The 12,378-nt window shown below is 40.8% G+C and overlaps 1 protein-coding gene across 13 annotated transcripts in view; it reads right to left on the bottom strand.

Moving 5' to 3' along the window:
* Positions 1-12,378, bottom strand: part of KHDRBS3 (KH RNA binding domain containing, signal transduction associated 3) — a 185,504-nt gene that overhangs the window by 27,500 nt on the left and 145,626 nt on the right. For 2 of the 13 annotated variants that reach the window (XM_049092779.1, XM_049092781.1), the window contains one exon: positions 9,592-9,948. The exons of 9 other annotated variants lie outside the window; for them this stretch is intronic. In XM_049092779.1, the coding sequence (XP_048948736.1) occupies positions 9,912-9,948 (37 nt within the window). In that variant the 3' untranslated portion in view covers positions 9,592-9,911. Of the gene's footprint in view, positions 1-9,591; positions 9,949-12,378 lie in introns of those variants that run through there. 2 more of the 13 variants (XM_049092778.1, XM_049092780.1) reach the window with 1 other exon arrangement.

Raw genomic sequence — 12,378 nt, 5'->3', positions numbered from 1 at the left:
TTAGCAATACCGATGCATGTGAAATATTATGTGTGTGAATGTGGAAGGAACTTTTTATGGGACTGTCAGCATCCTTGTGAGATGATGTATGATTAGCAAATGGTTTTCTGTGTTTCTGGAGAATCTGGTAGACACTAACTTGCATCAATGTGCATAACAAATTATTCAGTCTCGCTCTTCAAATATGGAGAATTAAGATAATTTCAAGTACACTACCCATTAAAATTGTATTAAGAAATTCACGTTGGAATACCTACTCTGTTTTAAAATTACTGACGTAAGTAAAATTCTCTACCTCCCCTTTTTAGTCAATAAACATTTATTGACCATTTTCTGTGTTAGGTGCTGTGCCAGGCAATGGGGGTGGGGGCATGACAGTGAAAAAACTTCAAGCAGACAGACATTGATCAGAGAAATTACTTCAATATAAAATTGCAGTCATGAAGGAAAATTGCTTAATATCATAAGAAAATATAATCATAGCACATTTGAAAAAAAAGCATTCAGCTGCAGTACGGAGAAATGACAGGAAAGCGGTTGCAGGTAGGGGGAGGGCAAACAGCAAGGAGGCTACAGGTATTCTAGAAGTAAGCAAGACATGGTGAACTTGGACCGGCGTGGCAGGTATGCAGAACAGCTTGGTCTAAGAGCCTGGTATTGGGGTCCACCACCAACTGGCCTCTATTGATCTTTCTCTGGACACTTCTGCACCCTCCAGCGGCCTGAGCCCCTCCAAGGACTGCTTATTAGCAGCGCAGGCCATTTCAGTGCCCTTCAGGGGACCACTCACAGGCTTCCTCCCTCCTCCCCCAGCTGGTTTGCCAGATGCCCAGTAAAACGGCCATCTATCACCAGTCACAGTTAAGTACATGACCACTAAACACCCACTCAGACTGGCAGCTTTGTAGCCAGTACTTTTTACACTGATGTTACTGGAGCCACCGTGGTTGCAGACTGAATACATTACAGTTTATTCCTCTGTGTAAGGGCGTTTGGGTGGTTTCCAGGTTCTGGTTGTCATAAAGAAAGTTACTTTGAACATTGTTAAATAAAGCTTTTTCTGGATACATACTCTCATTTCTCTGGGATAAAACTATTACTGGTTTTACAGGGTAGGTAAATGTTCAACATTTTTAAAGAAACTGCCAAACTTCTCATTGTTGTGCCATTTTATACATGTAGGAGTTCTAGTTGCTCTATAGCCTTACCAACATTTGGTGCTGTCAATGATTTTTGTTTTAGCCACTCTAGTGGGAGCCTAGTGGCATCCCACTGAGGTCTTCCCACCGAGGTCTTAATCTGCATTTGCATTTCCTTGATGAGCCATGACTCTGAGTACTTTGGCGTGTTCTTCATGGCCATTTGAATATTATACTTTTGTGAAATTTCTGGTCTAGGTTCTCGCATATTATAAAAATTGGGTTATGTCTTTTTTTAATGAATTGTACAGTTTATATAGGTTAGACAAAAGTCTTTTGTCAGATGTATGTGTTGCAAACATGTTTTCCTGACTGGCTTATTTATTTATTTTCTAATGATGTCCTCTGATTAGGAGATGTTTGAAGTTTTGATGAAGTCAAATTTCTAAATCTTTTCTTGATTTCTATTTTTTTCAATATTTTCCTCTACATGCTTTACAAATTTAACTTTAACCTGAAATTATGAACCATCTCAAATTAATATTCGTAAATGGTGTGAGGTGTGTATGTGTGATCAAAGCTACCTTTATTTATACAAATATCTAATGGTTACTAGATTACTTACTGAAGACAGTTCTTTACCCACTGAATTGCTTTGGTGCTCCTAAAAGCAATTATGTGTGGGTCCATTTCTGGATTTTCACTGGCCTACTACCCACCCTTGTACAGTACCAGAATGGCTTCACTACGGGGCTTTTATAAGTCAGAAAAGTCAATATTCCAAACTTGTTCTTCATTATTATGACTGCTTTGGCTATTCTAGGTCCTCTGCATTTCTATATATTTTAGAACCACCTTGTCATTTTGTACCAAAAAGAACAAAGAGAAACCAAACCAAACCAAACCAAACAAACAAAAAACTGTAGAGGTTTTGATTGGAATTGTACTGAATTTGCAGTTAATTTCAGGGAGAGTCAACATCTTTATCAATATTGAGTCTTCCAAATGCAAAAACATGGGCTATGTATCTCCATTTGGTTGGCCTTCATTGCTTTCTGTAAGCAACATTTTAGTAACAGTTGTCATTACAGAGATCTTACACATTTTTGTTATAATTATCCTTAAGAATCCTCACACATCACTGGTGGAAATTTAAAATGGTAGAATCACTTTGAAAAAACAGTCGGGCAGTTTCTTAAAAAGTCAAACATAAAATTATCACTTGAGTCAGCAATTCCACTCCTAGATATCTACTCAAGGGAAATGAAAACACAAGCTCCACAGACTTACACATAAATGTTCACAGTAGCATCATTCGTAAGAGCTAAGCAATGAAAACAACAGTATGAGTCACCTAGTAAAAGTATAAACAAAATGCAGTGTACCCATAAGTGGATAAAACAGTAATAAAACAGGAATAAAATACCAATAGATGCTATGATGGGGATGAGCCTCAAAAACATAGTGCTAAGTGAAAAACACTGATATAAAAGATAATATATTTTGATTACATCTAAATGAAATGCCCAGAAAATCTATAAAAACATAAACGAGATTAATGGTGATCTGGGGCTGGGGTTAGGAAAGGGTTTATTTGTAACAGGGATTAGGGAATTTACTGGAGTGATGAAAATGGATCAAAAAAAAAAAAAAAGTTCCCAAATGGGATTGTGGTGACAGTCACACGACTCTGTAAACTTACAAAAAGTAATTAAAATTTCAATTTAAATGGTGAATTTTCCAGCATGTAAAATATATATCCATAAAGCTGTTTTTTTTTAAGATTTTATTTATTTATTCATGACACACACACACATACACACACACACACACACACACACACACACAGAGGCAGAGACACAGGCAGAGGGAGAAGCAGGCTCCCTGCAGGGAGCCCAATGTGGAACTCGATCCCAGGTCTCCAGGATCATACCCTGGGCTGAAGGCGGTGCCAAACCGCTGGGCCATCAGGGCTGCCCCATAAGACTGTTTAAAAAGGATCCCTAAGTAGTTTATGTTTTTTGACGCTATTGCGCACGGTCTCTGGGGGGTTGTCTACCACTTGCTAACTACTAGTCTGTGCAGATACAGGACTTGTGTACTGACTGCTTTACAACTGACAAGTTGATTAGTTTGGGTAGTTTTTTAGTGGGTCCCTTAGGGTTTTCAACCACCTGATCATGATATCAGTGAATAAAACAGTTTACTTCTTCCTTTTTCAATCCGCACGCCTATTGTTCCTTTTCACTCGCCTTCCTGCACAGGTCAGGCTGCTCAGCCCAAGGCAGAGTGCAAGTGGAGTGTGAGCAACCCTGCTTTGTCCCAAGTCTTGGCAGGAAGGCCTGGAATGTTCCAGTGAAGAATGATGTTAGCTTGAGGGTCTATGTGTGTGTGTGTTCTGGTAGGTATCTTCTATCCAGTTGGGGAAAACTGCCCCATATTTCTCGTTTGCCCAGAATTCTATTTGTTATTAACCATCAATGTAGGTTAAATGTTGTCAAACATTCTCCCTGCATTTATGGAAAGGATCACATGATTGTTTTCCATTACTTAGTGTGGTGGATTACACGGATTCGCTTTCATGTATTATATAAATCTTGCATTGCTGAGATAGACTCTATTTGGTCATGATAAAGTATCCGATTTTTGATTTGCTATATATTTTGGTAAAGGCATTTGCAAGTATGATCATGAGGGATAATCTCCCCATCTCAAGATCTTTAATCACATCTGCAAAGTCCCTTCTGCCACGTAAGGGAACGTAACCATAGGTTATTGGATGAGGATGTGGATAGTTTTTAGAGCCATTATCCTGAAAACTAAAGCTATCACAGGCCAAGGTATCAGTGTGCACCGGCAACAGTCACCTGTGTCTTCACAGTTTTAAGTTTGCAAGCTCCTTCAATCATACGGAGACTACCAGGAAGAATTATTATAACACATTCTTGGACAGGTAAGACATTTTGCTCCAAGTTATTCAAACATACCTTATTCCAAAGGGAAATTTGAAGTTTCCTACTAGGCAATTTAAAATCACAAATTCAAATGGAAGAAGAGGGACTTTAAGAGTGCCGGAAGACACGAGACAGACTCCCATCAGAGGTCTTTTGCACAGACCACTGCTCCCACAGATGCCCCTCAGGCAAAGGCTGTTACTTCCTTCAAGTCTTCCATCACCTCCTTCAGGAAGCTGAGCACGACTGCCATACTTAAACATGAGCACCACTGGACTTTAAGCTCTACAAGGGCACGATCTTTACCCTTTTTATTCACCGATGCTTATCAAGTCCTGGGATACTTCTTGGAACACAGTAGGTACTCAATAGTTGTGTGCTGAATGAATGAATGGAAGAATAACAGAAATTCCAATATTGCATTTCTTTGGGAAACAAACATTTACTTAGCAACTATCTGCTAGGCACTGTGAAAAGTGCTTTATATATAACACCTCATTATATAACGCTTACTAGACAAGAAGAATGGTTCTCAATATTGGCTGCCCACTGAAATTATCTGTCGAGTTTAAAAACTTTCAGATAGCTGAGCTACACCAAAATCTAGATTAAAAATATTAAATAGAAGATCGGTTTGGGCACCTATTTTTTTTAAGACTGTATCAGTGACACTGCTACACAGCCAGGGTAAGAACAACATGCATTTTCATAGACTTTTTAATGCTATCAGGCCTCTTACTGTGTTTCCAGTAAAGAAAACAGATACAGACTTCTTCAATGGTATCCATTTAACTGAAAACCACAGATAGGTCAGTTCTCTGACCAGTATTGCACTAGGTATGGGGAGGAAGGACAAATACAAAGGGTCCTGGTACTGAGAGCTTCTCTGTATTAAAAGGAAACAGACTCTCAGTAGTCTAGTAGGGTACTGCTGGAGAGTGGAGGCAGTAAGAGTATTTTGAAAACAGAAGGCTGGCTTAGTGCTTGATAGAACGTGGAAGGGATGGGGCATGAAGAGTGGGTCAGGGAAGCTTGCTAGATAGGAAAACAACTGATTCAAGGAACTGCTGCTCTGCTGCAAGCAATGAGGTAAGGATGAAATATAAAGAAAGCAAATCATCCTGTTTGTGCCATTTTGGAAAAGTCTAAATAAAATTCCATGCAATTTTTATAGAAATACATAGCCTAGCCACAATGTCTTTAAAAGGTGTGAGTGAGGAAAATAGTTGAAGGAGCCACGAAGGAATTAAATTTACTCTCATACTTCATGCTTTGACACCTACTTCATGTGTTATTGAGCGAATTACCCACAATTCAATATAAGGTTAGACTGTATCCACGGGTGACCTGACATGAGGCTACAGACAAAATCAGGGCCAAATCAAGAGAAGCCTGGCTACCATAATGGCTTCTACTGAACAGGATGGTCCTCTCCCAATCCTTTAGTCTATCCTTTTTTAAAATTAATTGCTAGCACTAACAAATGTTGCTATATTGGTAAGATTACAAACTGCCAAGGCTGATCACCATGCCCCTCTTGAGAAATCTTGTTTTTCAATTCACCATATATGTTTTTCATCTCTCTGTAATCATACTTTCCTTGATCATAAACTTCAGAAAATACCAGGGGTAATCGCTACCCCAGAGAAGCGCAAGCAGACTCCCCTGGAGTTGTATAACATATGGTACGTAACTGTATTATCTTTCCAAATTCAAAAATTCTAAATCTAAGACTCTTAGCCCCAAGGGTTTTAGATAATTACAGTAATGATAGCTAATGATAGCATTTACAATGTGCCAGAACTGTTCAAAGTGCCTTTCATATATTAACTCATTTAACTATAACAATCCTATGAGGTGCCTACTGTTACCACCACCCACGTTTTACAGATGCAGAACTGGAAGCGCAAGTTCAGTGATGGGACCCCAGCTGCCCTGCTGGCCAATGCAGAGCCATGATTCCAATCGAGGAGAATGGCCCTCCATCCTCATGGACCAAGTCTTGACTCGGCCTTCATTCAGGCACTGTTTCATGTCTTATTTTGGCCACAGTGATATAGATAGGTTTCCTCCCATACTGAAAAATGTCATATCTCTCTCCCTGAACTTTGCCACAAACTGTTTTTTTCTTTTTAAAAAGCCTTTAAACATACCTCTACTGCTAGGCACTCACTGTATAGTAAGTTCAGGCACTTGTTTGCTAATATTGAGTCAAAGGTTACAAGCACTTTTGAGATTCTTTTTTTTTTTTTTAAAGATTTATTTATTTATTCATGATAGACACAGACTGAGAAAGAGAGGCAGAGACAGGCAGAGGGAGAAGCAGGCTCCTCACAGGGAGTCCGATGTGGGACTCGACCCCGCATCCTGGGATTAGACCTGAACCAAAGGCAGGTGCCCAACCGCTGAGCCACCCAGGCATCCCGCACTTTTAAGATTCTTGATGAACACTTGTAAATTACTCTCTGGAAGGAACATATCCCTTCCTGATGACAAATAGAGGAGGAAAATACAATCTATACCATATCTGAATCATTTCAGCCTCTAAAGTTATAAGTCCAGTAAATGAGGTTTGACTAGATGCTGAGAAATTCAAGCACCCTGACATTCTCTATTATAAATCATTCTTCACAAGTAACTTCAAGCTTTGACCTCAAGTTTGTGCTTCCAAACATGTTATGACTCTAAACAATATAAGTTAAATGAAGCCTTCAATACCTATTTCACAAATGGGGAATCAAAACGGCATGTATAATTTTATTCAGATTATTTGTTGGGATTTTACTGACTGGAGTCTTCCTCAGAAAAAGACTACAAGTTTCTCAATGCAGTGACAATACTCCTAACAGCAACAGGTGCACAGACAGGCAGGAGAGCAGAGTGCTCAGACTGTCTGGGCTCACATGCCAGCTCCAGCATTCATTTTCCACATCCCACAATGTCTGTGCCTCAGTTTCCTCATCTATAAAATGGGATAATAACAGCAACCCACTGCCATAAGGCTGTAAAGTACACCGTGTGTGGTGCCCAATCTGTGCTGCGTTAGTGAGTTTACTGAATTTTTGCTCTTTACATCACATCTGCCATTCCACTGAATCACAGTCTTAATAAATCAAATGTTGTCATCATTGCACAGATGAGAAAAGACTGGAACAAGTAATGCAGCCAAAATCATGCAGCTAAGGAAGTGATGGAGCTGGGATTCAAATCCAAGTTTGCCTGGTTTTATAGCCCATGGTGTTTTAAACTAAATCTTATCACAATTTTAAACCATACAGGGTTAGGAAAATTCTCTTAAAAATTAATAAAAATAATTTTTTAAAGATCTTTTATTTATTTATTCATGAGAGAGAGAGATTGAGAGAGAGAGAGAGAGAGAGGCAGAGACACAGGCAGAGGGAGAAGCAGGCTCCACACTGGGAGCCCGACGTGGGACTCGATCCTGGGTCTCCAGGATCAGGCCCTGGGCTGAAGGTGGTGCTAAACCGCTGGGCCATCGGGGCTGCCCCAATAAAAATACATTTTAAGGATGTGTGAGACATGGCAAAAGGAAACACGGTGTGTGTGTGGGGGCACTGTGCAGATCGCTTTATCTAACAGGCCTTAAAATTTTATAGTGAAGGCTTAAAATCTGGGTTTTAAGCAACACCCCAACTTTTGGGGAACCCTGTCGCATACTCTACATTTCAGCAGTGACCCTCCTTCCCTGTGCGTGCGCTCTGCAGCATCTGTCGCTGCTCTGAATGGCTGATCATAAGCACCGCTTTAGTCTTCTCAACGCTATTAAGCAGATGGCAGCGCTAAATCCAAATGATGTAGTACATCTCCCTGGTGGACTTTGTTTTCACATACTGCCATTATTCTGCAATTCCTCAGTGATAAATCTCATGTATTCTCAAGAACATGAAAGAGTGAACTGACAGTGGCAACTGATTTATTGCCACTAGCCTGTGTCTGCCCCACTCCTGTGTTCCTACGCACCCGTAAAGATCATGCATGAAGATTCCACATGGTGAATGCAAGAGGTGGGTATTCTCCACATTTATAGGGACAGGTTTTTTTTTTTTTAATTGTTGCCTCCAAGTTGAGCAGAAGAGCATGGGCTTGAGCTCTAAGAGGACTGGGTATGAGGCTTGACTTTGGACAGGCTCACATTCTCTGAGTCTCACTTTCCTTATTTGTTAAAGTAAGGCCTGACCATCTGAGAGGTTCTGGGGGATAAAACAAAACGGCAGGCATACGGACATCTGATACAGTAGTGAACACTTCCTAAGTACTCAACTGATATTTGATTTCTTCAAACTGTGCTAATAACTTAATGAATCTGGAAATTCTTTCTTCATTTTTTATTAATTTAATTCTAAGGAATTTTCTGCTGAAGCTATAAAACTTCTTGGCTTGCTTTCAGTACGGTCAAGGTTCAAATTTAGGAACTCCAAGGGAGGCCTGATCATGGCTCAGATTCACTGACCACCCTTCCCATTTCGGCAGTGGCACACTAACGGCTGGCAGTTACCCAGTCAACAAAGGCAGAGTGCAGCGTTGGCCACACTGCAGTCCCTCCTGGACCGCTGGCAGCACTTGTCACCCCTCTGCACCACTCAGCCTACCAGGACTTAACATTACTCTCTGTATTGACTTTATTTCCATTTCAATGCATCATAATTGAATTATAGCAATAAATAAAAAAATCATGTGCTTGACACACTAAGTATATTTTCCTAGTAACTTTAAAATCTATCATTAGAACTGTAAAAAAAAAAAAAAAGGTCTGCCTGTGTGCCATCTGAAACCATGCTGTGAGACATCAGTGGTAGGTGTGTGACTCCTGGAAAGACACTCCTATAACAGAAAGAAAATGGACTGAAATCAATAGTCACCAAGTGGGTAGACTTGGGCCACTTATTAAATCTTTCTCTGGGTGTCAGTGTCCTCAAGAATAAAATGGGGATGACCATTTCCACCTGTTGAGGTTAAAGTTAGTATCTGAGGAGACAGACATCACACACACATGCATCTGTCTTAGTGTAACCAATACTCTGCACTGGAGGGTCAGTGTGTAATGACGATCCTCAGTGCAATTCTTGTACCTGCCAACACTCCTGCCTGCTCCTCCCTTCCCCTTCCCCTTCTAGGCACTGGCTTCACCTTTTCACGACAGTCCTCCCTCCTTTCTTTCTTACCTCAGAGTCCTTGGCTGAGAATTACGGAAGCTATGGGTTTACAGTATAATTTGGGCTGGTATCTCTGCTTTTCACCAATGTCTACACAATACAGGCTGGATGTGTTTGTTTGTTGCCAGCTTACACGGCTCAGTTGGTGCTAAGAGGCATCATCAGTGGTTGTGCAGCAAGCAGACAAAATCCCAGAGGAGCAGACTAGGTAAAAGTATACTTGACAGAAATTTTACGAGGCAGAATTAACAATCTCTTAATCCATGCCAAACCATCACTGATTTTCAAAGTCCAAGACAGGCAACAATGACACCACATGGCAAATGTCTTCTGAAAAACAGTTTTACTGATGTTTAAACGGTGACAACTTAAGTTAAACAACAGGTCACCGTTTCCAAAATGGAAATTCCAAATCCTCTTCCAACCTCTGCAGTCGGCTCTTGAGAAGGCATTGCAGGACATACAATCCTAAAGCTGCCAACAGAAGCAACAGCAGCGAGGTGGCAGGCATATGGCAAGGTTAAATCGTGTCTCATTGCTTTCCTTGGAATAGCTTCTGGCTGCGTTCATCACCCTGCCTATCTGGATAAAGGGGTGAGGTGTTGTTTTACATTGCAATCCTTCAACTTCTGTGGGCGGGAAACTCACCGTGTTGTTGGGCGCTGCAAAAATTGGAGATAACTGTATAGAAAGAACATAGATGCTGAGTGCTAAACTCAACAGATACTCCAAAACCAGCAGCTATTATTCCTAATTCCTTTTTTTTTTTCTTCAGAAATTTTAAGTGCTTTCACAGAGATTTTGGAAGATGGAATGAAATATGTACTTGAAAGTACAGTCAAACCACAAAGCTCTTGGGAAACTGATAGGTCGTATTAAACTCATCTAGAAACTCACTATCCTCACCGCACAGCCATCCACTTATGCTCAGGGGTATTAACACTTTTTTGAAACGCTTTTTGTTCTACTTTCTTTGTGTTCACAGTAGGAAACAAATATTCCTTTGAGAATTTACAATTATTAGACACACATACTAAGATACTGTGATTTTTTAAGGAAAATTATAAGGTTGTAAACATGATGATAGAAAAATGATGATTACATTAAACCTCTTAATGTATTTTCTCCTCACATAGTTACCTTTTTGTGTGTAAGAGCACTTGGAATCCAGTCTCCCAGCAAACTTCCCAAATCCAATATAGTGTCATTACCTGTGGTCATCATGCTACCCAGCTGCAACTATTGTAGGATTATAAATAAAACATCCAATAAAGACTGAATTCTATTTAATTTACAACAAAATGGATATATTTACAAATGGTTTCTGAGAGTTGAAATTAGGACTTCTGTGAAGTCTCAAGTCATGTCAGGGCAGGGGCAGGTTTCTGAAGGCTGAGGCCATTTATCACCTGCTCATTTTATTCACCATAGTGACTCAGGAGGGGTGTCTAAAGAAATCAATCAATAACTATTTCTGAGCCAATGTATATTTGAACAATCCCAATATTATAAAGAATAGTTCGTATTTCTTTTCACAGCAATTGTGTTGACAGCTTGCTACTCATTAAATGTGTGAAGTTAGAGAAACAATGCTTTGTTTTATACTACAATATTAGCACTATCAAGGTCATTACAAAAATCAATGGGGAAATGTAGCTGAACTCTACCGAATCTTCTATCACTCTGCAGGGATTCTCATTTGTACTCTAATTTAAATACAAGGTATTTGAAAATTGGGAGAAAAAATTCCTAATTTGTAAAACCTCCTGAGAGAAACTGCTGTTTCTGCTACAAAACGGTGCCATAAAATGATTACAGCTTATAAAGTTTAAATGTCATTACTGAAAGGGACCCGTGCACACAGCAGGTAACAATGCCCAACGGCCAGCCATATATGGGCCTGCTGTCTTGCCCTATTTTGTTTTCAAGTGGGTTACCGCTGCTCAGTTTGCTAATCCCAGGCCATCCCAGGGGACGCAGCCTCCACAGGGTCCCCTCTCGCTTCTCATTCTCCCTGTAAATCACTTACTCACACATCCTTCCAGATCTTCTAGTGCCTTCCCTACGTGAATGAGAAGCAGAGTGATTTAGAACTGGGGAAGGAGGGCAGGAACTAGGATTTACTAGTACAATGTGCTAACTGCCTTACACACTGCCCTGCCTTACACACTCTGCTACCTTACACACCGCCCTAACTGCCTTACACACTGCCCTGCCTTACACATCACCCTGCCTTACACACTGCCCTGCCTTACACACTGCCCTAACTGCCTTACACACTGCCTTCCTTAGCACACTATGCTACCTTACACACTGCCCTAACTGCCTTACACACTGCCCTAACTGCCTTACACACTGACCTGCCTTACACACTATGCTACCTTACACACTGCCCTGTGTGTAACTGCCTTACGCACTGCCCTAACTGCCTTACACACTGCCCTGCCTTACACACTATGCTACCTTACACACTGCCCTAACTGCCTTATACACCGCCCTGCCTTACACACTGCCCTAACTGCTTATACACCACCCTAACTGCCTTAGACACTGCCCTGTCTTATACACCACCCTAACTGCCTTATACACCACCCTAACTGCCTTATATACCACCCTCACTGCCTTACACACTGTCCTGCCTTACACACTGCCCTAACTGCCTTACACAACACCCTAACTGCCTTACACACCGCCCTGCCTTACACACCGCCCTAACTGCCTTACACACTGCCCTAACTGCCTTACACACCACCCTGCCTTACACACCATCCTAACTGCCTTATACACCACCCTAACTGCCTTACACACTGCCCTTCCTTACACACTGTCCTAACTGCCTTACACAAATTACCCTATTAATTCTCTCACGGAAAAGACACTATGGAGGACATGCTCCCCACATCCTGCAAACGTTCCCAGAGACTGTGGGCTTTCCTGTCTCATTCAACTTTCAGGCTGACCATCTAAAGAAGAAATAGAGGTCTACATTTTAGAAAGTGAGGCTTAGAGAGGTCAAATAACTTGCCCAAAGCCACATAACCAGCAAAAATTAAACTGGGGTCTAAATATAGGTTGGCCAGAAGATATCCAAAAGTTTTTGATAACACATCT

Source organism: Canis lupus, chromosome 13, assembly GCF_003254725.2.
Source record: "Canis lupus dingo isolate Sandy chromosome 13, ASM325472v2, whole genome shotgun sequence".
NCBI classification, from domain to species: Eukaryota; Metazoa; Chordata; class Mammalia; order Carnivora; family Canidae; genus Canis; species Canis lupus.
This window is presented reverse-complemented; position numbering and strand designations above follow the sequence as displayed.